At 35.7% G+C, this 24,749-nt stretch overlaps 1 protein-coding gene across 1 annotated transcript in view; it reads left to right on the top strand.

The window, feature by feature from the left end:
• The window catches only part of Itga4 (integrin subunit alpha 4), an 83,796-nt gene that overhangs the window by 13,349 nt on the left and 45,698 nt on the right, over positions 1–24,749 (top strand). The window contains exons 3-11 of the mRNA XM_027943944.3: positions 9,006–9,112; positions 9,204–9,333; positions 11,337–11,404; positions 12,634–12,763; positions 14,002–14,087; positions 14,903–14,965; positions 15,054–15,191; positions 18,444–18,555; positions 24,284–24,378. Of these exons, the coding sequence (XP_027799745.1) occupies positions 9,006–9,112; positions 9,204–9,333; positions 11,337–11,404; positions 12,634–12,763; positions 14,002–14,087; positions 14,903–14,965; positions 15,054–15,191; positions 18,444–18,555; positions 24,284–24,378 (929 nt within the window). The remainder of the gene's footprint in view (positions 1–9,005; positions 9,113–9,203; positions 9,334–11,336; positions 11,405–12,633; positions 12,764–14,001; positions 14,088–14,902; positions 14,966–15,053; positions 15,192–18,443; positions 18,556–24,283; positions 24,379–24,749) is intronic.

Here is a 24,749-nt window from a genome sequence, read left to right as displayed (position 1 = left end):
GAGAATAAAAAAATGAGCTACTGTGTATGACAAGGCTTCCCCAACAGATGTGCTACCTGTGTTTTATGGGTGTGGATGTATGCTGTGGTATATGTGCAGCTTAATAATGTTTAGCTTTAGCCTTAAAATAATAGTGGTAATGATATCAACATCAATTAAGGTTTTCGTGTTTTCTCTGCCAGGCTCTTGTTCAGGTGTTTCACACAAAGCTCATTTACTCCCACCGCCCTTGCAGAAACCTGGAGATAGGCGCATCCTGTGGGCTTTAGCTGATTCTCCATCTTAAATCCTCCTCCTCATAAGTCACACTTGGTAAAGATCTTCAAACTCACACTGTTTCCCTTCAGACCATCTGTTACTATCTTGAAAGTTAAGGAAATTATGTTTTGGTAGACAAGTAGAGAAGAACAGTAGTAAAAGGAAAAGACCTCTTCAAAGTTCTCTTTCCATCCCTGAGAGTTTAGTGACAGTTTTGCAGAAGTACACTGTAGTAAGGAATTTTTCTGGTGATGTAAGGTATTTCCATATTCCCTCCATCAGCAAATACACATTGAGTTCCTGACTCCTTTCTGTAAGACACTGAGTCCTGGGAATGCTACTGTCAGCAAAACAATCTTCCCTCTGTGGAGGCAACACCCAAGGTTGAGTATCTCATCTCTCCTGGTCCCTATCTCAGTTTTTACATTTGGAGCAATGGTGATGTGAATTCTAAGAAAAAAAAAAAAATGGGGCTGGGGGTGAGAGTTTACCTAACTGGTCTTGTACTAAGATTCTTTATATTCATTTCTCAAAATTACCATCTATTTACATTTACATACACATTTTCATATACTGATAAAAGTCAGTAGTTGGAAATAAAAAACTGAAGTAGTAAGCATATGTTTGTTTTTTTTTCTATTTTGTTTCCCATACTGGGAAAAAAAGGGAGGAGGGGAATAGAAGGGTCTTCGTTTTTAGAATAAGGAGAATGGGTTTTATGTGGCTTTGTTATTTTCCAGTGTACTGGGAAAATGCATTGAACTATGCTAGGAATTAGTCACTCTAGTTGTACAGACACATGGAAAATTATCACATGTTAATTTCTGCTGACCTCTTTTATGTTAAACCATGTAAAGTAGTTTTTCAATTATGGAGCTGATTTGATTTACTGTGAGTTTAGATTAGTAATGTATGAGCTGAACTGAAAACCAGATTATAAATCATTGCTGCATGACATTTGGGTAAAATATAGAGATAATCTGAGTTTATTTATGGTGTTCTGTCAGGGAAATTCACGAGAATTAGCTTTCTCATGACAGTTCTAATAATCATCATCTTTGACCAAATTAGAAATACTCTATCTCTACATGAAGAAAGTTTGCTTTACATTTGATATTCTAGTTTAATATCTATCTGAAGCTTAGGGAGACGAAAAGATACTACAATTATTTTTGAAAGAACAGTCTTACTTTCCCAATATTACACAATACAGGAAAAGCCATAATCATCTACATTGCAGAATCATTGCTCAGAAGCCCAACTGCACAGTACAGCTTCCTGGGGAGCGCTTTAAAAATTGTCCTGTCTGGGTGTTGACCCAGTCACAGGGCATGGAACCCAGGTGTTGGTATTTGTTTAAAACTCCCCCAGGTGTTGCTGAGGTCCAGGCAAGGCTGAGGAGCAAGTGAAGAGGGTGGAGTCTGGAGCTCACAGGTTTAAGAGAGAAAAGCATTTCATGATGTGAAGGTCTGACCTGTTCTGCCAAGATTTTGCAGGCATGACCACACAAAAGGGGAAAATGTTCTCAGAGATTAGGAAATACACCTAGAGCAGTAGTGGGGCTTCTAGGTTGTTTTTTGAGCTGATCCTGTCTGGTAACCAGTGCTGAAAGCCTCAGTACTGCCATTGCTGTTGAGGGCTCTCTGTGGTAGAAGCAGAGGAAAAAGAAGGAGACACAGCTACATGTGAGTATGTGGGTTTGATTATTTAGTAGGAATAGTTATTTTTATGTGTGTGTGTGAAAGAACAGTTGTCTCATAATTTCATTGTTTTCATGAATTTTCTTTTTGCCTTCATAGTTATACTTTTGTATACATATTTTAAATTAACACAAATGGAAAAAGCTTATTCAAACCAGTCTAAGCTATGAATTGTTTCCTGTGACAGACCCTTCTGCTTTCAGCACACACTTCTGGGCTGTGTGTTGGGGGTGAGATAATGATGAACAAGATACAGTCCTGGCCCCCATAAAGGAGGTCACTCTTTACTAAAGCTTGGAAGGAGGCCAGAGGAGTTGTAAACAAATAAATGTGGCTAACTCCAGCAAAAATGAAAATCGTTCTTCCTACAGGATATTAATTTCATGGAAAGTTCCTGAGTGATCACATCCTGTGTGTCTAAGGGCCCTTGACTGCTGATGCTGGGAGGAATCTCTGTTATCCAAGAGTAGATTAACAGTACATGTGACAGCTAATTACCAAATACCAGGAGCTGGGGATGTAGCTCAGTTGGTAGAGTGCTTACCTTGCATGCACAAGGCCCTGGGTTTGGTCCCCAAACCAGAAATCTTATCTATGAATTAGAAGTCATTTATTGTTTGGAACCACACCGAAACAAGTACACGTGAGATTACTTCTAGTGCCGTTTAACCCCACCCTTGTATTCCCTGAATACACATCTACCACATGTTTTTCTATTTGAAATCTCTTTCCACTCAGGGGTAAATCAGCCTTACCACTAGATTCATGAGAAAGCTTTTACTACATTTATTCTTGGGTAAATAATCTCTTTCTTGTGGCTTCTGGAGGGTTGTTCTTCTGTTCCCCCAAATCATTATTTTTAACTTAGTATCAGGAGGAGGGAAGGGAAAGGGCATGAGCTACTTTGGAAATAAAGACCCAGAACTTCATTATGAGATTCATTCTAGAATAACCCAATGACAGAGCAGCCCTTCTCCCAGAGGTCTGAGGGAGGCTTGGGCATAGAGAGAAAGGGATTGGAGGGGAGCAATGTTAAAGTGGGACAGGGTAGCAGTTAAGTGTGAGACTGTGCAGGAAGGACATTGTAATGTCACTTGGTGAGCAAATTCAAGGAGAAGGTAGCACACAGTATTAAATTTAAAACAGCTCAATGCAAGAGTGTCTCCGGCCTTCATTTTTTAAAAGAGCATTATAGTTATGCATAATAGTTGGGTTCATTTTTGACAAAATCAACAGGCATGGAATTTGATTTACTTTACTACAGTCCCCAGTGACTCCCACTTTCCCTCCTCTTCCCTTTCCCTCTGTTCTCCTTCCTTTACTGGTCTTCCTTTTACTCATTTGTTTTTGGCTAGTGCTATATGTAAAGGTAGAATTCACTTGGTATATTCACACATGCATATGGTGTGATTTTAAGTAAGTTTATTCCATATTTCCTCCCCCTTTTCCTTCCCTCCTATATCCCTCTCAGCCTTCACCTACTCCACTGATCTTTCCTGTATTTTTATGATATCTGACCCCAGCCTCTTTTCCCTCATTTTGCTCTAACATCCACGTGAGAGAAAACAGTAGACCCTTGATTTTTCCGAGTCTGGCTTATTTTACCTTAGCGTGTGTTCTAGTTTCATCCATTTATCAGGAAATTCCATAATTTCATTCTTTATGACTGATTAAAACTTCATTGTGTATACATACACCACATTTTCTTAATCCATCTATTGATGGGCACGGGATCTAGCCTTCCTTTGAAAACTCAGGAAACAGCTCAGCTATGAAAGGGATGATGACCATACTCTGTTCTTTCACATAAGTACATTTTGGACATTTTCATCAAGTAATTTTCATAGTGTTTTGTTTCTAGACTGTTTGTTTTTAAACTTTTGGGTCGCTATCTGTAGAAGAGTAAATTTGTTACTAGATATTGAATGCAGTCTCAATAATAGCATCCATTATGTTATAGGCCAGGCTAAGTGGGCAATGACCAAACAGATTCCATTTTGCCCTGAGACTCCACGTCATGTAAGAAATGCTTCTTCCATGGGAACACTCCACCTCTGTACCCATCAACAGCATAGCATGTTTGGCAACACAAAATGGCAATTCTTATACAGTGTAAAAGTGTTCTCTCTTTGGTTCCCATTTTTCTTGGACAATGTACCCAATCGAGATTAGATGTTAGTAACCATTCTTTAACTTGTAGTCAACTAGGGACGTTTTGAAACACTCCCCCTTCTGCTTAGGATTTTAAATGTCATGACATTTGTTTATGGTTTGAATCATAGCAACAGCCATTTATGAATAATATGGTTTTGGACTATAAAAGGTGTACTCAAACCCCAGAGGGGGTTGAAGTGTGTAGACTTGCAGCCTGACCCTTGGCCTGCCAGCTAGTGGATCCAGACCACTGGCTGGTGAATAAAGGTTCAGTCTCCTGCTTTAAGATCAATTCAGTGATTTATTGCAATCTCGCCTTAACACTTTGGAGGCCCTAGGAAAATGATCACCTCAGTCAAGGCTGTGGCTCTCAGGCATACCTGAGTCCTAAATCCTCTGAAGCAGACAGAGCTCCCGCCCTCTCTAGTTGTGAGAGCTCTCTGCTTTGTGAGGGTCTGGATCTCCTGTGGTGACCCATTTGAGCCTGCCCATGAAAGCTCTGGTGTGGCCCACATCTGTAAATCCAGAGGCTTTGAAGGAGGATGGAACTGCATGTGTTGGGAACTACCTCATTTCTTCTCTCCCTTTGACTTGATTGTAATTGCTTAGACGTTCTGAGCACCTGATTGTCAGGGGCTCTGCTTTGGGGGTTCATCAATCCACTTGACTGTATCAAGTGCTTGACTGTAATGCCCAAGGTGATCTTGAGCCTGAAGAGGTCTTAGTCAAGGCCCAGAGAACTCTGCTAAATACACCGTGAGGGCAGCCTGAAGATTGGGGTCCAGTCGAAGAAGGAGATAATGTCTGTCCTGTATTTTTGACTTGTCTTGGTTGTTATTTGTTTTTGTTTGTCCCCTTTTTGGTTTGTGTTAATTTCTAACTCAGTTTGCTTTCAGTTTGTTTCTAAGATTATTTTAAGTGTTTGCCCTAGAGAGACACTTTCCTTTTATTTTTACAGACCTGACCCATCAGTGACTTGCCACCACCTTCAGACTTGAGTCACACTCAGTGCCTTGTTAAATTCTTGTCTCTCACCTTCCTTTTATTTCTTTTTTTTAAATTTTTTAATATTCATTTTTTTAGTTGTAGTTGGACACAGTACCTTTATTTAATTAATTAATTAATTTATTATGTGGTTCTAAGGATGGAACTCAGGGCCTCCCAGGTGTTGGGTGAGGGCTCTACCACTGATCCACAACCCCAGCCCTAATTGTTAGCCTTAAACCTAATCCAAACCAACCTGGAAAAAAATGGTTAAAAAGGTTTTAATTGTGCTCTGGAAGGCTTGCATTGAAATGTAAATGGCTGTCAATAGGTGTCCAAAGTAAAAGCTAAAGGTAAAAAAAGCCTTCTAGAAATTGCTTTCATTTAGGAACTGGGCCAGGTGGCCAGCACAGTAGACAATATCAGTTCCTATAAAGGGCAGATTAGAATTAGAGTTTTATAGGATTATCATTTCTAAGGTATGTAAAAGCATCATTTTGTCTAGGAAATTTGGCTTTTGTCTCTCAATCAGTCCCAGATATTCGCAGAAAACTTCAAAAATAAAAGGGTTTTCAGAATAACTTCCAACTATTGGAGGTGACCCAAAAGTTTTTTAACTGTTGACAGTCTAGCTGATAAATGTTTTTCAGAATTCCAGGCTAAGATTTTGGTGGCCACCATCCAAGAGACCAGAAAAACCGGTTTAGAACAGGACCCCAACTGAGGGGGTTCTCCTTAGGAGACCAATGAAAGCAGGCTCCCTTGCTATCTTCTGAAATTCCTTCAGGGAGGGATAGGACACTGGCCTTTGTCACTTAACAATTTTCACTTCCCATGAGAGGGACCACATCAGGATGGAGACCAGGAAGGCTTTTAAAGTCTATATTTTTTAAGTTCATAATTTTAATCTGCCACACCTAGATTAATATGTTTTTTCTGATCAGACTTATTTTATCCAACTATGAAGGTTTCTTTTACATTCTGATTCGTTCACAGGCCAATTTACAAGGGTTAGCTCTCAATCTAATAGGTTTTGAAAAATAAGCTATGGATGTCTTTGTTTTGTGTATGTATGTACATTGGTGTATTGTCATGACTACATGTGTTTGGTACCAAAATTGACATATAAACTCATAAATTAAAATTAAAAATTTAAAGAAAAGGGAACCAAAAAGAGAACAATTTTACATTGTATAAGAATTGCCATTTTGTGTTGCCAGACATGCTATGCTAAGCAATTATTGATGGGTACAGAGGCGGGAAGTTCTCATGGGAGAAGCATTTATTACATGATGTGGAGTCTCAGGGTAAAATGGAATCTGTTTGGTCATTGCCCATTATAGCCTGGTCCATAACAATTAAATGTACCATATTTGTGACCTCCATCCTTCCCAGTCCTTAACAAAGGCAAATTAGCAGGAGGAAAATCAACTCTGTTGAGTCTGATTTTAGAAATGAATGATATTTTCTGAGAGGAAATTCATGGCTATGTTTATTGGGTTAAATAACAGGAACTTCAACCTCAGGTAGATGGAATTGAGCACAGATGAAATAAAATTGTCAAGAGTCAACTAAGAGGGATGCAATTAAGTAAAAAAAAAATCTGGTTCAGGTGGACATAGAGGGTTCTTTGTTAAAATTAGGAAAAGAAGGAAGGTGGGAGAGAGGAGGGGGGAGGAAAGGGAAGCAGGGAGAAATTAATGAATCTTATTCTTTCCTCAAATTACTTATGACTGTTGATTATATGTCTTTGATAGTAGTAAAAATAAAAACTGGTGATTTTAGTGAAAAGTCAAACTGAAAATTGCATCACGATGAAAACTAAAATTTCTTTTTGCCAACTTTTTTCAGTTGGGTTTTATTGGCTTGGCATCATGTGGACCTAATAACCCCCTATGTTAAACCTTACCCACTCAACATTCTCTTTTTTTCCTCCCTACTTCCCTCTTCCCCACTCTTCACCTCTCTCTTGCTTTCCTTCCTACCTTCCTTCGGTTCCTATATTGACCACAGAAACCTGTGTCCTCCTGGACCCTGTGCTTTATGAAGGCTTGACTTCCTTCCTGTGCTAGAAGCAGACATTGCTAGGTTGCCCAGGGTTCTTTTTCCAGGCCTGTCCTTAGTCTCCATTCCATTTAATCCCCACTAGAAGCCATTACCAACGAGTGGGAATTGTCATTATTCTCCAGGAAACCTGGCCAGAAAACCATGATCCGCATTCCCTTCTAACAGTGTTCGTGACCATCACAACACCTGGGGCAGCCAGGGCCTCAGCTGGACCCCTGACTCAGCCTCTCTGGAGGAATGGCTGGGAATCTTTCTTCAGTTCAGCTGTGCTTAAGGATAGTATTTCTCCTGAATTATGTTTTGGAGGCACACAAGTGTACTCATAAATATCTTCCCATTGCTTCCCTTGCAAAATCTCTCCTACCCAGGAGATTTAGTGCACATTGTTTCTCTTCCAAAATATTAGCCTTATCTATGTAGATATTCCAAGTGTGCCCTGGATGTTGTAGGTAAGGGTCAAGGTAATAAGGTTAGAGAAAACATTTAATGATATAGAGAAGGATATAAAGAGTTTCACTATAGATGTATAAAACTTGGTACCTGGTAACAGTGTTTAAAATTAAGTAAACAAACACAAGTCCCACATCTGTATTCAAATTTATCCTAATGTATTTACCTGCCATCGGAATTGAGCACAGATGAAATAAAATTGTCAAGAGTCAACTAAGAGAGATGCAATTAAGTAAAAAAAAAAAAAATCTGGTTCAGGTGGACAAAGAAGGTTCTGTGTTAAAATTAGGAACAGAAGGAAGAAAGATAGGAGAGAGGAGTGGGAGGAAAGGAAAGCAGGGAGAAAATACTATATCTTATTCTTCCCTCAAATTATTTATTTAGAATCAGTTTGATAAAAGTTCTAATAGGATCCAGCTACAAATGAAGTCATGCAAATAAATGAAAAAGATCATCACTGAAAAAGATCACTTTTTATTTATGGTTTAGAAGTAGGAAGCAGCACATGCATATTTTATCTAGATTTGAGCCCCTAGCTATTTATGAATTTGCCTAAATGATGACTTGGGAAGACTTGGGAAGGTGTTTTTTTTTTTTTTAATACTTAAAATAATCTAGCTTCCCAAGTCTTTTTATCTTTATTGAAAACATGAGTCATATTCCACTAAATGTGAAACATAGAGCAGTTTGTTTTAAATTGCTATGCGTTATTAGTATGCTAATTGTATGTTCCACTTTGTGCATGCTCACTCATCACTTTCCGGATTCAATAAACTGTGTCTTAATTGCTGAGGACCATACAGGAAACATTTTACAAAGTGCTCTGGTAATGTTGCTTATTTCACTAGATAAATGATTAAAACTAAAACGCAAAGTCTTTTCCAGGTATCAAACACTGCATTTGTGTTTGTGGTAACTATGCTGGTTTTTAAGTGGGCTTCCCCACAACCCATATCATTGAGGCTGTCTCTCTATCAATTGGAGGTCATTTCTTTTTCTTGTCGTTTCACTTATGTATTTATTTTTTGATTAGTGCTTCATACATATGCATAAATATGGAATTCACTCTAGTATGTTTATATATAAACGTAGCATGATTTTGTTAAGTTCATTTTGCATTTTCTCCCCTTTCCTGTCCCTTTTCCCAATTGGAGGTAATTTTTACAATTCCTTCTCATGAGAAAAGAGGTTATTGTTCTCTTGCTTGAGAGACAATATGTTAGCACAGAGTTGACTCACATTTACCCCCAAACTATGCACTGATTTTAAGATGAGAGAAGCAGTTGAAGGGAAAACATTGGGAATGAATGTCTACATTTATTGTCTCTGCTCTTGTACAATAACATTGTTTTTAAGACAACTAATGGAAAAACTCCTGTTCAAATGCTCTAGGTAGCCCTCATGGAGAACCTTGTGGAAGGACTTGTTTGGAAGAGAGAGATAATCAGTGGTTGGGTGTCACACTTTCCAGACAACCAGGAGAGAATGGATCCATTGTGGTAGGTATTGAAATTGGCCCACTGATCAATTCTAAAATCAGATATCATGGATGCAATTTTCACATAATTTGTTCTACTTTTATTTTATCAGGCTTGTGGGCATAGATGGAAAAATGTATTTTACATCAGGAATGAAAATAAGCTCCCTACTGGTATTTGCTATGGAATGCCTTCTAATTTACGAACAGAACTGAGTAAGAGAATGGCTCCATGTTATCAAGGTAAGGCATAATTTTGATATCAACTAGATCAAGAGAAATAAGTGAGCAATTTTTTTTTTTTTTAAATTTTCAGATTTGGAAGTTTAGCAAGGAAGATGGAAGTCTCTGAATTATTTGTTGTATTTTAAACTGTTCAAAGTATTCCTTTACTTTATCCAATAAAAGGTAGCATTAGTCTTCACAATTGCATTTCTTGATTTTAGAAAAAGAAATTCTACAGTTCAATTTGAGAAATGATGGACGCTAGTTTGTAATTACCCACTTTTGCACTAAATTTATTTTTAATTCATTATAAGTGAGTATGATGCCCAGCAAATATTGAATACTTTAAATTATAAAATTGCATTTTAAAAATCTGGTTGGAAAAAAAAAAGAGTAGTTTCTTGCTTTACCTCTAGCTTCCAGCAGTAATCAAAAGGATCCAAAGCATAAGTGTAAGCATTTCCTTCTCATTCATCATTTCTTTTTTCCCCTCCAGTTCATATGTATTCCTTGAACAGCAGGAGAAAGATCTTAAGTGTGAAAGATCTTTCCTGTGGGATTTCTATCTTATAGGTATTTTACATACAGAACTAGAATATAACAACTGTGGAAAACAAAGTGAGGGGCAAATGTCAACAGACCATTTAAAATGGTATCTGTAGATACCTGGCTAGTTGAGTCGGTCGAGCATTAGACTCTTAAAATGTTATTTGCAACAAAACTAAAACTCTAAAAATACATCCTTACAAAACCAAGAAATACCAGGAAAAACCAAGAAATTTGAATGCCAATTTCCAATTTTTCTAACTGAATAAACAAAACCAAAAACCTAGCATCTAAAGAAAATTGGTATTAACAGGAAAAACTTAGTAGGCCAAGTACTTATTTCAGTTACTGATTCTGAAGCTATTTGAGATCTTTCCTTCCTGGAATTTGATATCATGGAGAAGTTTATATTATAAATATTTCTATTTTACCTGTGGACACAATAAAATAAAAAAGAAATATTCTCTATTATACAACTCAGTCTAAGCATCTGTAACACCTCTGTTGTCTGTTATGATTTAAAAACTTTTAAACATTTTCATAGTAGAATTTTAGTTTTGCTTAGATATATCTAGCCACATTTTACCAAAAAATTCAAGATGGCATAAACCTAAAACCATACCTAAAATTGTAGAGTACAGGATCAGGTAAGATATGAAAAGAGTGATAAAATCATAGCAGCAAATGGTAATATAAGTGCCATAGCAGCTTCTTTAATTTTTCTGTTATCAAAACTAAAAAGAAGATGTTTCCCTGATCCTTCTTTTCATAGAGAGAGGTTCTTATGTCAGTTCTTCAGAAGAAGCAAAGCTGTGTCTCTTTCGTGAATTCTGAAAGCATTCATTCACGAGGGCTTTGTTAGCTAGACACCTTCCATCTCCCTACAGGTCTTGAATGTTTCAACTGGGAATAATCTAGGAAACAAAGACAAAGTTGCATTAGTGAGTGAATCCAGAGATCTATAATATACAGCATGAGGACTATATTTAATATAGCATAGCATGTCCTATAATTTTGCCAAGAAGAAGGATTTTGGTTGCTTTAGTCACACACAAAAGGTCCCTATGAGGGAATGGATGTGTTGATTTGATGAAGCACCCATTTTACCATGTATGTGTATGTACATCAGAATATAATGCTCACCTTGAAATTATAAGTGGAATGTGGGCTCAGTTACAATGCCTGCTTCTGCCTCAGGTACTTGCTTGACAAATTTTCTAGCATATGCTTCATCTTCTTCCCATGAAGAAGAAGTACCAAGAGATGGGTTTTTATTAACCTTTCATGGTGATATTTTAAAGATTAATAAAAGATTGTGAGATTTTTAAATTACATTAATTACTATTAGTTTTAATGAAGTAGTATGAAATGTAGAATTTAAAAGGCATATTTGTAAGTATTTCCAAGAAAAAAATTATGGAGGGTTATATTTTTACCTTAAGATGTAATACTGAATTGTTTGTATCTCATTTTAGATTATGTGAAAAAATTTGGAGAAAATTTTTCATCATGTCAAGCTGGAATATCTAGTTTTTATACAGAGGTAATAATTCAAAAATTAACTATTATGAATGATTACTTTTGGACCTTTAATTCTTCAGAAAGTTAGAGGAATGTTAGGCTTTGAAGTAAAAATTCTGTAACATCTTAATAATGTCTCTTAAATTATATTACAACTTGACTTTTACTGCTAAATATTCATACATATTTAGATGGCTATAACACAAAAAACAATTAAGATTTGTATTAAAGAATATTATTTTCATCTAGAATTTAATGAAAATCAAAAGTAGCAAGTTATTTTTTTTATTAACTTAGGTATTGAGTATATCCATGTATTTAAGTTCTAGTTAAGGGGAAAGAAGTGTGATTCCAAGATTTTCAATTAAAATGATAATAGTTAAGAAATTTAAGAGTTTAATAATGTCCTCCTAAATCAGATATATTCCCAAACTCTTATTCTCCTTCTAAAATTTGAGGGTGTACTATGATAGGTCACAGTTATACTTCACCACTAACTCTCTCAGTTTCTTTTAAAAGTCTATTATGCGTGCATAAATGTTTTTTGACTCCATGGAGACCAGGCTGTATCAAGTTTTGGGCTAGCAATTTCTGGACATGTTAACTATTAATAAATGCTTATACTGCTGTCTTTAGTTTATATGTAAGTTGACTTTTTAAACTTCATGATCAATTGTAAAATCTAGAAATATGCTTTATCAGTTTGATCACTGCAGGTTTCAGAATAGAATATACCAGACATAGTCCACCTTCCTTCTGTTGGAATTTGCCTCAATTCCTGTTTAGTCCCAAATTCCAGGGGACTAATTTATTTCCTAAGCCAACATCATGAAGGAAATCATCAGTGGTCTTTTGCAAATTGAAATAAATTAAGTCTTGCTTTTATTCTCTGGCAGCACATGATTATTTTCATAATGAGCATTAATGAATTATGTTCAATTTTCTTTAACAGAAACCACATTACCTTTCTCTCCAAAGCTTACTCTAGTGTTCAGTGATTCTATCTTTGCTTTCTAAAGCCCACTGATAAATGTGAAGTGAGAGTTGCAATGTTTCTTCTTTGAAATTCTTTTAGGTGGAAATCTGTTAGCTTCTTTGGCTTTCCTCTGATGTTTTTGGTAAAATGTTCATATTTCAGAAATTCATTCTAAAAATATATTCTCTTCATTCTTATAATCTTGTATATCTGGAGGAGGTTTTGGGTGGTAACATTTAACTTTCAAGTGATGATATTTTTTTTTTTTCTTACAGGATTTAATTGTGATGGGAGCCCCAGGATCATCTTATTGGACTGGCTCTCTTTTTATCTACAATATAACTACAAATAAATACAAGGCATTTTTAGACAAAGGCAATCAAGTAAAATTTGGAAGTTATTTAGGTACTGTGAAAATTGACAAACTCTATCTATGCCTAAAGTTAGTAGTAAATTCAAATAAGGAAAATTGTTCAAAAACTCTCTGAAGGACACATTCTATGAAACTTTAGTTAACTTGATGTTTTACATTGACATTGGTGACTCCAGTTGTCATGCTAGAGTTCTTAGACTACAATTCCTGGCTCTACATTAAGTGACTTTGCAATTCACTTTTGGAAACAGACTTGTACTTTTATGAGGTAAAGTGATTCGAAAGGTGGTCTCAACTGAGTGCACACTATATCCCAGAAACTTTTTGTAAGACTTGTATCTGAGTAAACTCACTTAAGCATATGTATGAAAATGTAAAAGCAGTTTCTTGAAAGACCAAATGAAAGCCAACAGTACTGTCACCAGCATTTTGGATAAGGGGTGACATTATGAAGCATCATCTAAAAATTGCTCCTTAACCTTTGCCTTACGTGAGTTCTTAGATATTTTCCAGAACGTAACTATTTTTATCATTGTTCTCCCAGTGCTCGTTATTATTTCATCAGTCAGTGGTAGAACAGTTTATCATCTGTGTTTCTACAGAAATGCAAAATGTTCTGGTGTTAATTCCCATAACAGTAAAATAAATACTTTTCCTGTAGATTCTTAGAAAATAGATTTGCTTAAATTGTATATGCTTCAAATTTGAGCATTTTATACTTCGAAATAATTACAATAAAACAAGTAGTAACTAACCCTCAAACCCATTCACCAATAATTTGTCATTTTCTTATGATTGAAGGATATTGTGAAGTATTATAAGAAATGCAATTGGATATTACGCCTTTTATCACATAAAAAATCTTACCATTAGTGTTATAAATCACCACAGCAGGAAGATTTCGTGGTAAAGGCTGAAATTTAGGAAGATTATTATTCAAAGCTTAAAATGTTTTATATCCTCTCCAGTAATTCAGCTATAATCCCAGAAGTTAATCTCTGATGCTAAACAGAGACTAACAAACCAAATATGAAGATAATATTTTCAATTTCTAGAACTTGAAAATATAAACCATATTATTAGTTTCATAACACATATATCAAAATTGCTTAAAACATAATAAATGTTTTATTCAGCATTATGCTAAGCCTTCTTAATGTTCTGCTTAATATAGTTGTATTGAATTTGGTCTCATATTTAATTCTCTGAATTAGTGTTTATTTAACTCACTATAAATGATGATCCTCGTACTTTCTCCTGTTTCTTGAAGGATACTCAGTTGGAGCTGGTCACTTTCGGAGTCAGCATACTACTGAGGTAGTTGGAGGAGCCCCTCAACATGAGCAGATTGGTAAAGTAAGAATTCCATTTCTATCTTTATTTCTTCACAAAGCTTCAACTGAATTGCATGAGGCAATATGATATCAAAGGAGGAATTGCAAAAATTCTAAGGAATAAAAGATTAGAAATGATGAACAGTATATTGCATTAATGGGATTTGGGAAAGAGATATGGTTTTAGAAGAAATCTAGCAGAAAATCTTTAAAGAAAATTATGTAAGTTAAATGAGGCTTTTCTCATAAGTAAATAGTTTATAATATAAAGTTCTTGAAAGCTGTCCAGGGAATACATTTACTGGTTAACATTTATCCAAAAGAAATGGGAGTCAGCTACATGTCCTTTGCTAAGACCAGAAGAAAGAAGAAAATGTTATTTTGATTTATTTTTGCTTCATAACTATGTGAACATTGCTCACTCAGTTTTTCTGAGTCTTAGCTTTGAACAATGAGGCAAACAATATTTTCTGTTCCTTCTATGGGATCAGTAAGATAATTTCTGGGGTCACTTTTTTTTAAGTGAGGCACATTAATGTGAAAATGGATTCCTAAACTTTTTCTTGTAGCTAAAATGTTTTTATTTATTTATTTATTTATTTTTATGGGTGCTGAGGATCAAACCCAGGGCCTCACATGTGCTAGGCAAGCACTCCACTCCACTGCTGAGCCACAATCCCAGCCCCTAAAATGTTTTTATAAAAATTTTGAAACTACACTTTTTTATATTTGAACAACTACATGTTATGAAAAATTGCTCTTCAAATAAGTTGCTTTTTTTAAAGAGAAACTTTGATATTAGTATAAACTTCCCTAATTCTTTCTCTAATTTTGCAGGCATATATATTCAGCATTGATGCAAAAGAGCTAAATATCTTACATGAAATGAAAGGTAAAAAGGTAATATATCTCTACCTTTGGTATACCAGGGGCTTTTTTAAGTACTTGCCTTTTTCTCAATGACTGGGTATGATTTACTTTGGGACAGCTTGGCTCATACTTTGGAGCATCTGTCTGTGCTGTGGACCTCAACGCAGATGGCTTCTCAGACCTCCTCGTGGGAGCTCCCATGCAGAGTGCCATCAGGGAGGAAGGAAGGGTGTTCGTGTACCTCAACTCTGGTTTGGTATGTATGATTGCCTGCAACTGGAAGCCACATGTGAATTACCACTGAAACTGAAACTCTTCTTATTCCAAGATTTTGAGACTGTAGATTCTTAGGCTTATTGTATTGACAAAAATAAAAAATTTTAATACTGTCTAAAAGAGAAATGGAACATGGTTCTGAGTGGCCAGCCAATTCATTTGGATACCCCAGAAATATGACATGAATCGGTATGGAATTTTTCCATTCACAGTGAACACACTGTATACTTGAAATTTCATTTCGTTTTATTTTGACACAAATCTAATTCAAAAGAATGATTTTTATATAGCCTTGAGAATGTGGACTTTTAAGTGGTTCTATAGTTAAGGTCTTTTTGATTCAAGAAATTATAAAATATTACCGGAAGTAGAAAATACAAATTATAAGTTTTTCATGATTTGAAAACAATTAGAAATAAGATGTTTTGATACAATGTTAATGCACAATTTATGTAGATAATGTTCTTGATAAGAATTTGAAATTGTCATGATTTATTCCAAAGTGGGTATATTTTTTAAATAGATGATTAGTGACTATAGTTAAATTTTAAATCATAGGCAGTGTGTTAGAATAGAAATTGATGACTTGATGTTTAAATTTGAAGAGTTCTGCTGGTCTTATCTTGCCAGCCTTGCTTCTTGACATTAAATCAAAACAAAGAATTGATAGGGCCTTAATGGGATCTTCTTGGCCTGTTCCTTTGATTTGAAAACAAGCTCAGACTTGTGAGAAAATTGGTTCATTTCTTAGGGCACATTGTCTTTCAGTAGGATTCAAAAAAGTAAAATCTGTTTCAAGAAGGTACTTGTGCCCTTGTTTAATCAATGGCTTCATAGCACTTAATAAGTTCCTATTCTAAGTGTCAGACAAAGATCTGTGTAATTTGAGTGAATACACTCAAGCCTTGTAAAGCGGGAGAATCTCAGAGCTCAAGATAAAGAGTAGGGAAGTTACACACTGGGATTTCATAGGCTGTGTTTAAATCTAAATTTAATAGTAAAGGCATGCCATGTATACAATGATCATTAGAATGCATTAATAGTGACTCCAATTTTTCTTCCATAGACATTTCACATATCAATAAATGGTCTTCCTTATGCCCACTATATGTTCATGCTGCAAATGTCTCTCTTTATGACTATTTGAGGAAAATTTAAACAGTAGCTCAATACTCCTAAAATAAAGTAACATAGGAACTCTTTTCCCATTGAGATTTTAAGCAAAAATCCTTTCCTTAAAGAGCAAGGGAGGACCCGTGCCCACTAGGCAACCCTCTTACCTGGAGGTCCCACTCTTGAACAATTAGTAATTGGATTTGGCTTCTAAATCCTCTTATATAGATGAGCCTACCTTTGTTACCGTCTACCCTCCTATGTCTTTGTCTGAAGTGGCACTAACCACTAAGTGGCATAACATATTTATTTATCTGGTTTGCTATTGTCTATTCTCCTGGAGTACAGACACTCTGTAGAGAGGAATTGTCTGTCTTATTTATGTGACTGTTTCCCCGGGTCCTGGAAAACTCCTAGTCAAGTAGGTACTCCAAGATTATTTTTGAAATGAACTGGAGAAAGAATGACACTCGAATGACTCTGTCTTCTACCTACTTCTACTAAAATAGCTCTTGGGTCTCCCCAGAGAACTCTTGGTCACTGCTCTCTGTGACTGGAGAATACTTAAGGGTGATAGTTACTTCAGAACTGCACTGTCTTATACATGTATCTTGACTGTCCTCACTGGACCCTGTCTGTCTCCCTTCTATATAAGTTAGCATTTCCCAGGAGCAAACAGTTTTACCCCTCCTATGATTTAATCCCTCACTACTTTGATGTCAGTGATTGCATCTACAGAGATCTTTACATCCTCTTGGTTTGCTTAGAATAAAATAAATGACATTTGTGAATACCTGGAATATAACAAAGACCATAAAAAGAGCTGAGAATAATCTTAGTCCTGATGCCAGGACCTCAGGATCTGGTGAGGACATCAAACATTGGATAAACTGAGTTGAATGCAACGTGGCAGATGGCATGTTGTAAGTACAAACAAGGTGGAACAAACGATTCCCTTTTGGATCTATAATGCTTCACAGAGGAAGTAATATTTGAGCGAGACAAGAAAAGGAATTTTTCACTTAGAAACTGAAAGGTGAAGGACACATCACAAGGGGAAGATTATATGTGTTTAGGGAATGACTAATAATAGATTTGCTTGAGAAGAGGAAAGGATTTATGATGAGTGGTACATTTTTTTTTTTCTTGAACACAGGGGATTAGGATGATCAGAGTTTGCAAGAGGACTGGTAGCTGTTCTTACAACAGCTCATTTTTACATGTCTGGCTGTAATAACTCATTTTCCAACTTCTGAAGTATCAGTTGACCAAGCCATGCTCCATTGCTGCTGGGATCAGGTTCCAAAGGCCAATTTGAATCATGTCACTAAACTCAGAAACCTCCCAGTGGCTTCCTATCATTTGCTACTGTGAGAGTAAATTTTCCAACACAATCAAATTTCTATACTGTAAGGTTGAAATCTGTTGATATTTTGGTCTCATTCATTATACTATTCATTAACCAGTTATTGTAGCCAAATCCTTTGGAATTTGGGTTTTACTCATAGTTTTTTCTATACATCAAGTTTATACCTTTCTTTGGGTAGCTACTTTGCTTGCCATTGTCTTTAGGAAATCTCTTCTAGATCTTCTTTTCTTGCTGCTCGTTATTGACATTCTGTGCTTGCTTCAGTTAAGTGTTTTTTCTTGACTTCTTGCTATTGCAAAGCAGTTTGTATTTCCAAGTCATTTGCATGCTGCACTAAGCTCTCTCTGTAACTGTGGGTGTCTTAAGGAAAGAGAGAGCCTTTGAAACACACACTGCCTTGTCCTCTTTCACCTGTTCACTCTGTACTGCGCATTGTCTTTAGTAAGAGCTCAATAAATATTTGTTAAATTGAATTATCAAAATGATTTATTGAATTTTTAAAGCAAGGGATCATGAGTTTGACAATTTTTTATGTCCTCTGAGCTCTAATCATACTATTATATGTGTTGACATACTCAATAAATATTTATTGAATTGAACTGAGATGTGTGTACTAAAGCTCTCTGTCTGTAGTTTGTCCAACTTGTTTGACACATTAGAAAAAAATCCATATCCAATTACAGCAGTAAATCATGTGTAAAGTTGTCAGGGAGTGTTATGATGACACCTTTTCTCTCCCTTCCTATCTAGGGAGCAATAATGAATGAAATGGAAACAGTGCTCATTGGAAGTGACAAATATGCTGCAAGATTTGGAGAATCCATAGTTAATCTTGGCGACATTGATAATGATGGCTTTGAAGGTAATTACAAGTATCTAATTTGGTTTCCACTTTCAAATAGTTCATGGGCTGGAATATGATTAGAGCATTATAGTGTTTGCCTTTCTCCTGAAAATGGAGCCAGAATGGTATGCTAAGTTTTTTTTTCTTTTCCTTCTTAGTGTTACATATGACTTCCTAATTGTCAGTTATTGATCTTTTGTTTTGGTTTGTTTTTTTAGGGTAATGGGGATTGAATTCAGGGGCGCTCAATCACTAAGCCACATCCCCAGCCCTATTTTGTATTTTATTTAGAAACAGGGTCTCACTGAGTTGCTTAGCGCCTTGCTTTTGCTGAGGCTGGCTTTGAACTTGTGATCCTCCTGCCTCAGCCTCCAGAGCCATTGGGTCAGTTATTGATCTTTACCATTATTAATGATGATATTTAAAATATTTTACTTCACTGATTCTAAGGCACCATTGATTATAAGTTGCATTATTATTTTAGCTGCCCCTGAAAAATGCTGCCTAATAAACTGAGACACCTACTACTTTTTGATTTTAAGAAAAATCTCCTGATTTCAGAAATAAAATGTGGGGGGAAAATTGCATGATAAATCATTGGACCATGGTATTTAACACTTGGTGCAGTAAAGACACCAACCAAACCCAGCAGAGCCTGGCTGCAGGGCTGGAGCAGATCCCCCAAGGCCCTGCTATGCTGGGAATTTCCTGCTCCACTGCTGCCTTGTGGTAGGATTTGGGGAATTCCAGGAAAATGTCCTGAGCACTGGTGAGGGTCAATTGGGAGGCTTGGGGATGGCTGTTTACCAACTGCTACTGAGGTATCTCCATAATTAATTATACTCTCTTAACTGTCATGTTACTCTGTATGTCAGCCCTGTTATTGAAATATCATATTTGACTGCATAATCATCATAGCACGTTAACATATATTCACAAGTTTCTGTGCATCCTAATCTTCACCAAGCACAGTTTAGTAATAAATTATTTTTTATTAAAAATAATTGCTCAGGGTTTTTTTTTTTTTTTTTTTTTTTTTAAATCACATAATGGTCATACCCCACTCTTTTGCAAAAAAAAAAAAAAAAAGCATTAAAATGGCAAAATACAGGTACCTGCCTCCACCAGTATTCCCTTTGCTTTGCTCTTTTCACTCTAGTACTGAGTGGTGACCAAGTCTGTAAAAATTGTGCATACAATGATGAATGAGTTTGAAAGGAGAATGCACAGTCTCCAAGCCACTAGGTCTTTTCAGGGCTCAAGATTAAGTCTTCTTGATGTAGTCATTAACATTATTTGGTTATATGAGGCTAAAACTTGGATACTAAAAATAAGTGAGGGAGTTTAGTGTACTTACCTCAATTTCCTCTTATACATAAATGCTACTTTAAATGTTCAAATGCATAATTCTGCAAAAAAAAAAAACAGTTATTGAGTACAGTATTGAGTATGCACCATAATTAATGAAAATGAAGGAAGTACTGGCACCTTTCTTATATAATCAAATGAAAATAAGACATAAAAGTAAATCTCATTTGTGGTGGATTTAGGATCTTACTTAATAAAAATCTACAGATGATGCCATATTAATGCACCTTACTATTTTATATGTATCATGAGATAATGATTCTTTTAAAAACAAAAACTACTTTTTAGTAAATACTAAGTTATGATTCCTCTACAGCTTATTTTAATTGGTACATTCAAGGAAGGCCACTCCCCGTTTGGAATATCTTAAAATACATAAAGAAGAAATTATGTGCATTAAAATTTCAAACCTATATTCTTATCAGAGTTGTAAAGCTGTTATGGACAGTAAGCAAGTTTCCTTTTCAAAATCACCCTAGTACCTGGGAAAGTCCCAATTTCCAAGTGGTGTGAAGGACAAAGTGTTCTATTGGTGAGACTTAGGAAGAGGATTTTTGAGGGGATCTTCCGAGGATAGTGCAGGTTTTCAATCTGTGTGTGAGAACCAAGGTTTCAGATGGCACTTGTTTCCTAGAGTCCTGGGCTCTTTACTCCTTTTTTTTTTTTTTTTTTTTTTGGTACCAGCAATTGAACTCAGGGCCACTCGATCACTGAGCCTCATCCCCAGCCCTATTTTGTATTTTATTTAGAGACAGGGTCTCATTGAGTTGCTTAGTGCCTCGCCAGTTACTGAGGCTGGCTTTGAACTCACAAATTCTCCTGTCTCAGCTGGGATTACAGGTGTGTGCCACCAGGCCTGGCTCAGCCCTCTACTCCTAAAGGTTCCTTCTATGTCTAGAAGACTATACTTACAGTAGTTGTAATATTTCTATACTTTTTTGTGCTATTTATAATCTCATTTATAACCCACAATGTATTTATCCTTACACTTTAGTGAATGTTGATAACACCTCATATCTTTTTCTACTTAGTCCAGTTGTAATTTTATTTTCTATTTTTCCCATAAGTAAGAGTTTTCTACATTTTAAATATTAGCAAGACCATGGTGATTTGGAAGTAGAGCCATTGTGTTCAAGCTCTTCATTAAAGTCTTAATTCCATTTTACCACATCTGCTTGAGAGAGACAGCAGGGAATCTACATGTTATCTTTCTTTAAAAAAATTTTTTTTTGTGGGTCCCAGGGATTGAACCTGGGGCCTCAAGCATGCTAGGCAAGCACTCTGCTCTGAGCTAAATCCCCAGCTCTAGACTATTTTTATATTTCCCCATCCTTTCCCCCATCTTCTATCTTACTTTTCTCTGGTAGATGCAGATCCTTTGTGTTCATGGCTGGGATTGTGAGACTGTGTAGACCGGGAATGAATACCCAACCTGTTCTTTTTTCTATCTTCTCCAGTACTAGGACTAAATCATACTCAATGCCCTTTGTGCAAAACTTTGTGATACTTTGCATAGCAAAACTGTTATTTTGACATTTGTCACATCATTTTTGTATTGTTCTTTAAAAGGAAAAATGTTGATGATCCTATTTCCTTAGAAAAGCAAAGCAAGCCATTTTCTAAGGAGATGACTGGTTAATTTGGAAAGTACAGTGTAAAACTTGAATCAAAAATAAAAAGTTGTGGAATAGGCAGGTACATAGATGGACAGACTGACACGACTAATAGGCAAATAGGTAACATTTTGGATCGTATAAGATAGATTTGGCAAAACTACTTATTGGTTTAAGTTTCTTTTTTTCTTTTCCCTTCACCTTGATACTCATCTGGCTTTGAGACTATTATGTTTGAGTATTTTTTAGAGTAGAACCTTATTAATATTCTCTAATTATAAGATATTGTGTTATTATGTTATGTGCCCCTGAAATCAATATTGGCATATTATCACACCTTTCATTAAGCATTGCTTTGACACCGAGCAGAAACAGGAGCTAAGAGGGGAAACTCTGGGGCTCACCTATGCTGTATATGACCGTATTGTGGTGATGGAGAGCAGGTCTCTGGAGCCAGGCTGAAAATTTTGATCCCTACAGCACTTCCTCCTGGCTCTGAACTTAAGCAAATTATACTTGGTGCCTCAGTGTCTTCACCTATAAAGTGTGGATTAAAAAGTTCTTATCTGATGTGGTTATTCTGTGAGTTAAATTAGTAAGTATGTATAAATCCCCAGCACCATGTCTGCATTGCAGACACTATGTAAATAGAGATGATTATGTTCATACTATTAATTGCTATGGTTTATACCAACAAAATAACTGTTCAGATGCAAAGCAAAACCAGTTATCAAACATCTCAATGTTCTGTATACTATGTCCTAAATAGAGTTGCAAAGGCATAAAAAAAAAAAACATTTTGTTATTTATTAAAATGTTTTATCATTCCTTAATGAAAGCTAAAACTTTAGTGCATTTTATATCATATCTATGTATAATCCTAGGAAGTAAGAATTTGAATCTGTATTAGCCAGAGATTTCATATCCCCAAATGTCCTCTGCACAGAAAGAAAATTGATCTGGGCCTTTTGTATACCTCAGCTGAAAAGGCTTGTCTGTAATCTTAATTTAGATCACTAGTACTAATAACTGATTCTGAAAGGCTTTTTTGTATTACCACTTCATAAAGCAGGCTTGTTATTTTTCCTTGTGTGATGATCATAATTCAAGATATAGAATTTTATTTATGGTCTTAGGCCACATGCTGGAATATAAACCCAACCCTGACTAATGAAACTGCTGTGGCCAGAGGAACTTCTCTCCAGCCCTTCCCTTCACCTCCTTCCATTTTTCCTCCTCTTTCTCTTCCTTTTCTGCCCACTGTGTTCCTGTGTGCATTTAGTCTGTGCTAATGTGACTCCAGCTCTTCCAAACCAATTGCCATTCGTCATGTGTACCATGATGAATGCCGCCCCCCACCTTGTGTGCAGAGGCTTTTCCTTCTGTCTAAACTGCATTTCCCCCTTTCTTAGCCTAGCTGTGACCTATCAATACTTAAATCTCATCTCTGGCATCATCTTCAATAAGGAGCCTTTCCTAATGTCCACCACTTTCTTCGTGTATGCTGTGTTATTGCTGTATTTTTACTTCTGTTCTCACCAGTAGACAGAGTTCTTTTTTTTTTTTTTTTTTTGCAGTTTTGCCCTGTACTGCCTGGAATACAGTAGGTGCTCAATAGTTATCCAATGAATGAATAAATTAATTGGTATATTTGTATATCAAAGTTTAAAATAGTTCACACTCATCAAAAGAGACTGGTTTTAGCATGTCTAAAAAATAAGGATCAGTGTCTACCATTTCTTTTTAGATGAAAATAGAAAAGCTTTTGCATTTAAAAAATGTACAGTATTTAACATAGTTACATATCAAATATGTTTCTATTCCCATTGAAATAGTACAAAATTACCATTCTAGTTGTTAGAAATGTTTTTGATTTGATGGACAGTAAGAAATACCACGAGAACAAGCTTTCTCTACTTTAGGTGTCAATGAAAGCTGTTAAAAACTGCATATAAGTAAATATTTGAATAAATTCAAGCAGACATCAAACTTGAGAAAGTAATGAAATGCTCTTGAAACTGTAGATTAGCATTTTCCCCCATTCTGCTATATATTTATAGCATGTAAACAATTGTGTCAATTGTTTGTTATTCTTGGGTCTTTTATCAGTTGACCGAATTTTTGTTCTTGGTGTCATAATCTGATGTGACTCTCAAACTCATAAAGGAGTTGCTGTCATTATTTTATAGCACAAATCCATTTATTGAAATCCTGAATATATACTTTAATCACTTTCATTGGAATTCTAATTAATTTAAAAGTAATGTTACAAATAAAACATAGAAGCTTGAAATCAAGATTTTAGTGATTACAATATTTATAGGTTATAACAACTTATTACATAGATGCTAGTTTAAGCATTTGACACAAGCTACATACTTTTATAGTGTTGCTTTCATGTTGATTCCATTCTTTAGGTGGGGAGCCAAGACATGGAAGCTGAGAAATGAGCAGAGCTTAGTACAGAAGTGCAGCTAGGGTTGGACTCCTGGGGTCTGACTATGGGGCAGACATCCTTAGCTTCTTTGTGAAGAGTGTCTCTCAGACCTGTCTCCTCTGCTTTCTTCCATGCAAAGACTATTCTGTGTAACCTTGTACATTATGATGATAATAGGGTTTTTTTTTTTTTTTTTTTTTTTTTTTTGAGAAGAGTGTTCTAAGAGAGAGCTTTCTTATGTCATGAATTGGGGATCATGAAGGTTAGTTTTCAAAGATAATTCTTTCTTTCAAGAATTTATTTTCCCACTGCTTCCATCCTTGAATAGATGTTGCTATTGGGGCTCCCCAAGAAGATGACTTGCGAGGTGCTATTTACATTTACAATGGCCGAGTAGACGGGATCTCAGCAAGCTTCTCACAGGTAAGATACTATTCTGTATTCAAAAGAAGCATCGTGACAAAGGTGCTCTGAACATTTACAGTGTTTTCATAGACTTATTTTTTTTTTACTTTCTTTCAAATGCATTTTATTTCATCATTTTCTTATAGTAATGATAAAAGTTCTTATTGCAAGGGATTAATAACCCTTTAAAGCCATTTTTTTTCCCATAAATAAGAGTTCTAGTTCACTTCCATTCTAGCTTGTCTTTAGTCTATTAAAGATTTATTTCTGCATTTCATCAAGTTTGTGTTGTTCAGGAAATACCACACTATTCTGAAATATGCCCATATGGGTTTGATTAACTGTCTTTTCCTTGTGACTAACGCCTCATATTTCGTGAAAATTGTGCA

Source organism: Marmota flaviventris, chromosome 11 (genome assembly GCF_047511675.1).
Source record: "Marmota flaviventris isolate mMarFla1 chromosome 11, mMarFla1.hap1, whole genome shotgun sequence".
Lineage (NCBI taxonomy): Eukaryota > Metazoa > Chordata > Mammalia > Rodentia > Sciuridae > Marmota > Marmota flaviventris.
The sequence above is the reverse complement of the archived record's forward strand: the minus strand, read 5'-3'. Positions and strand labels throughout refer to the sequence as shown.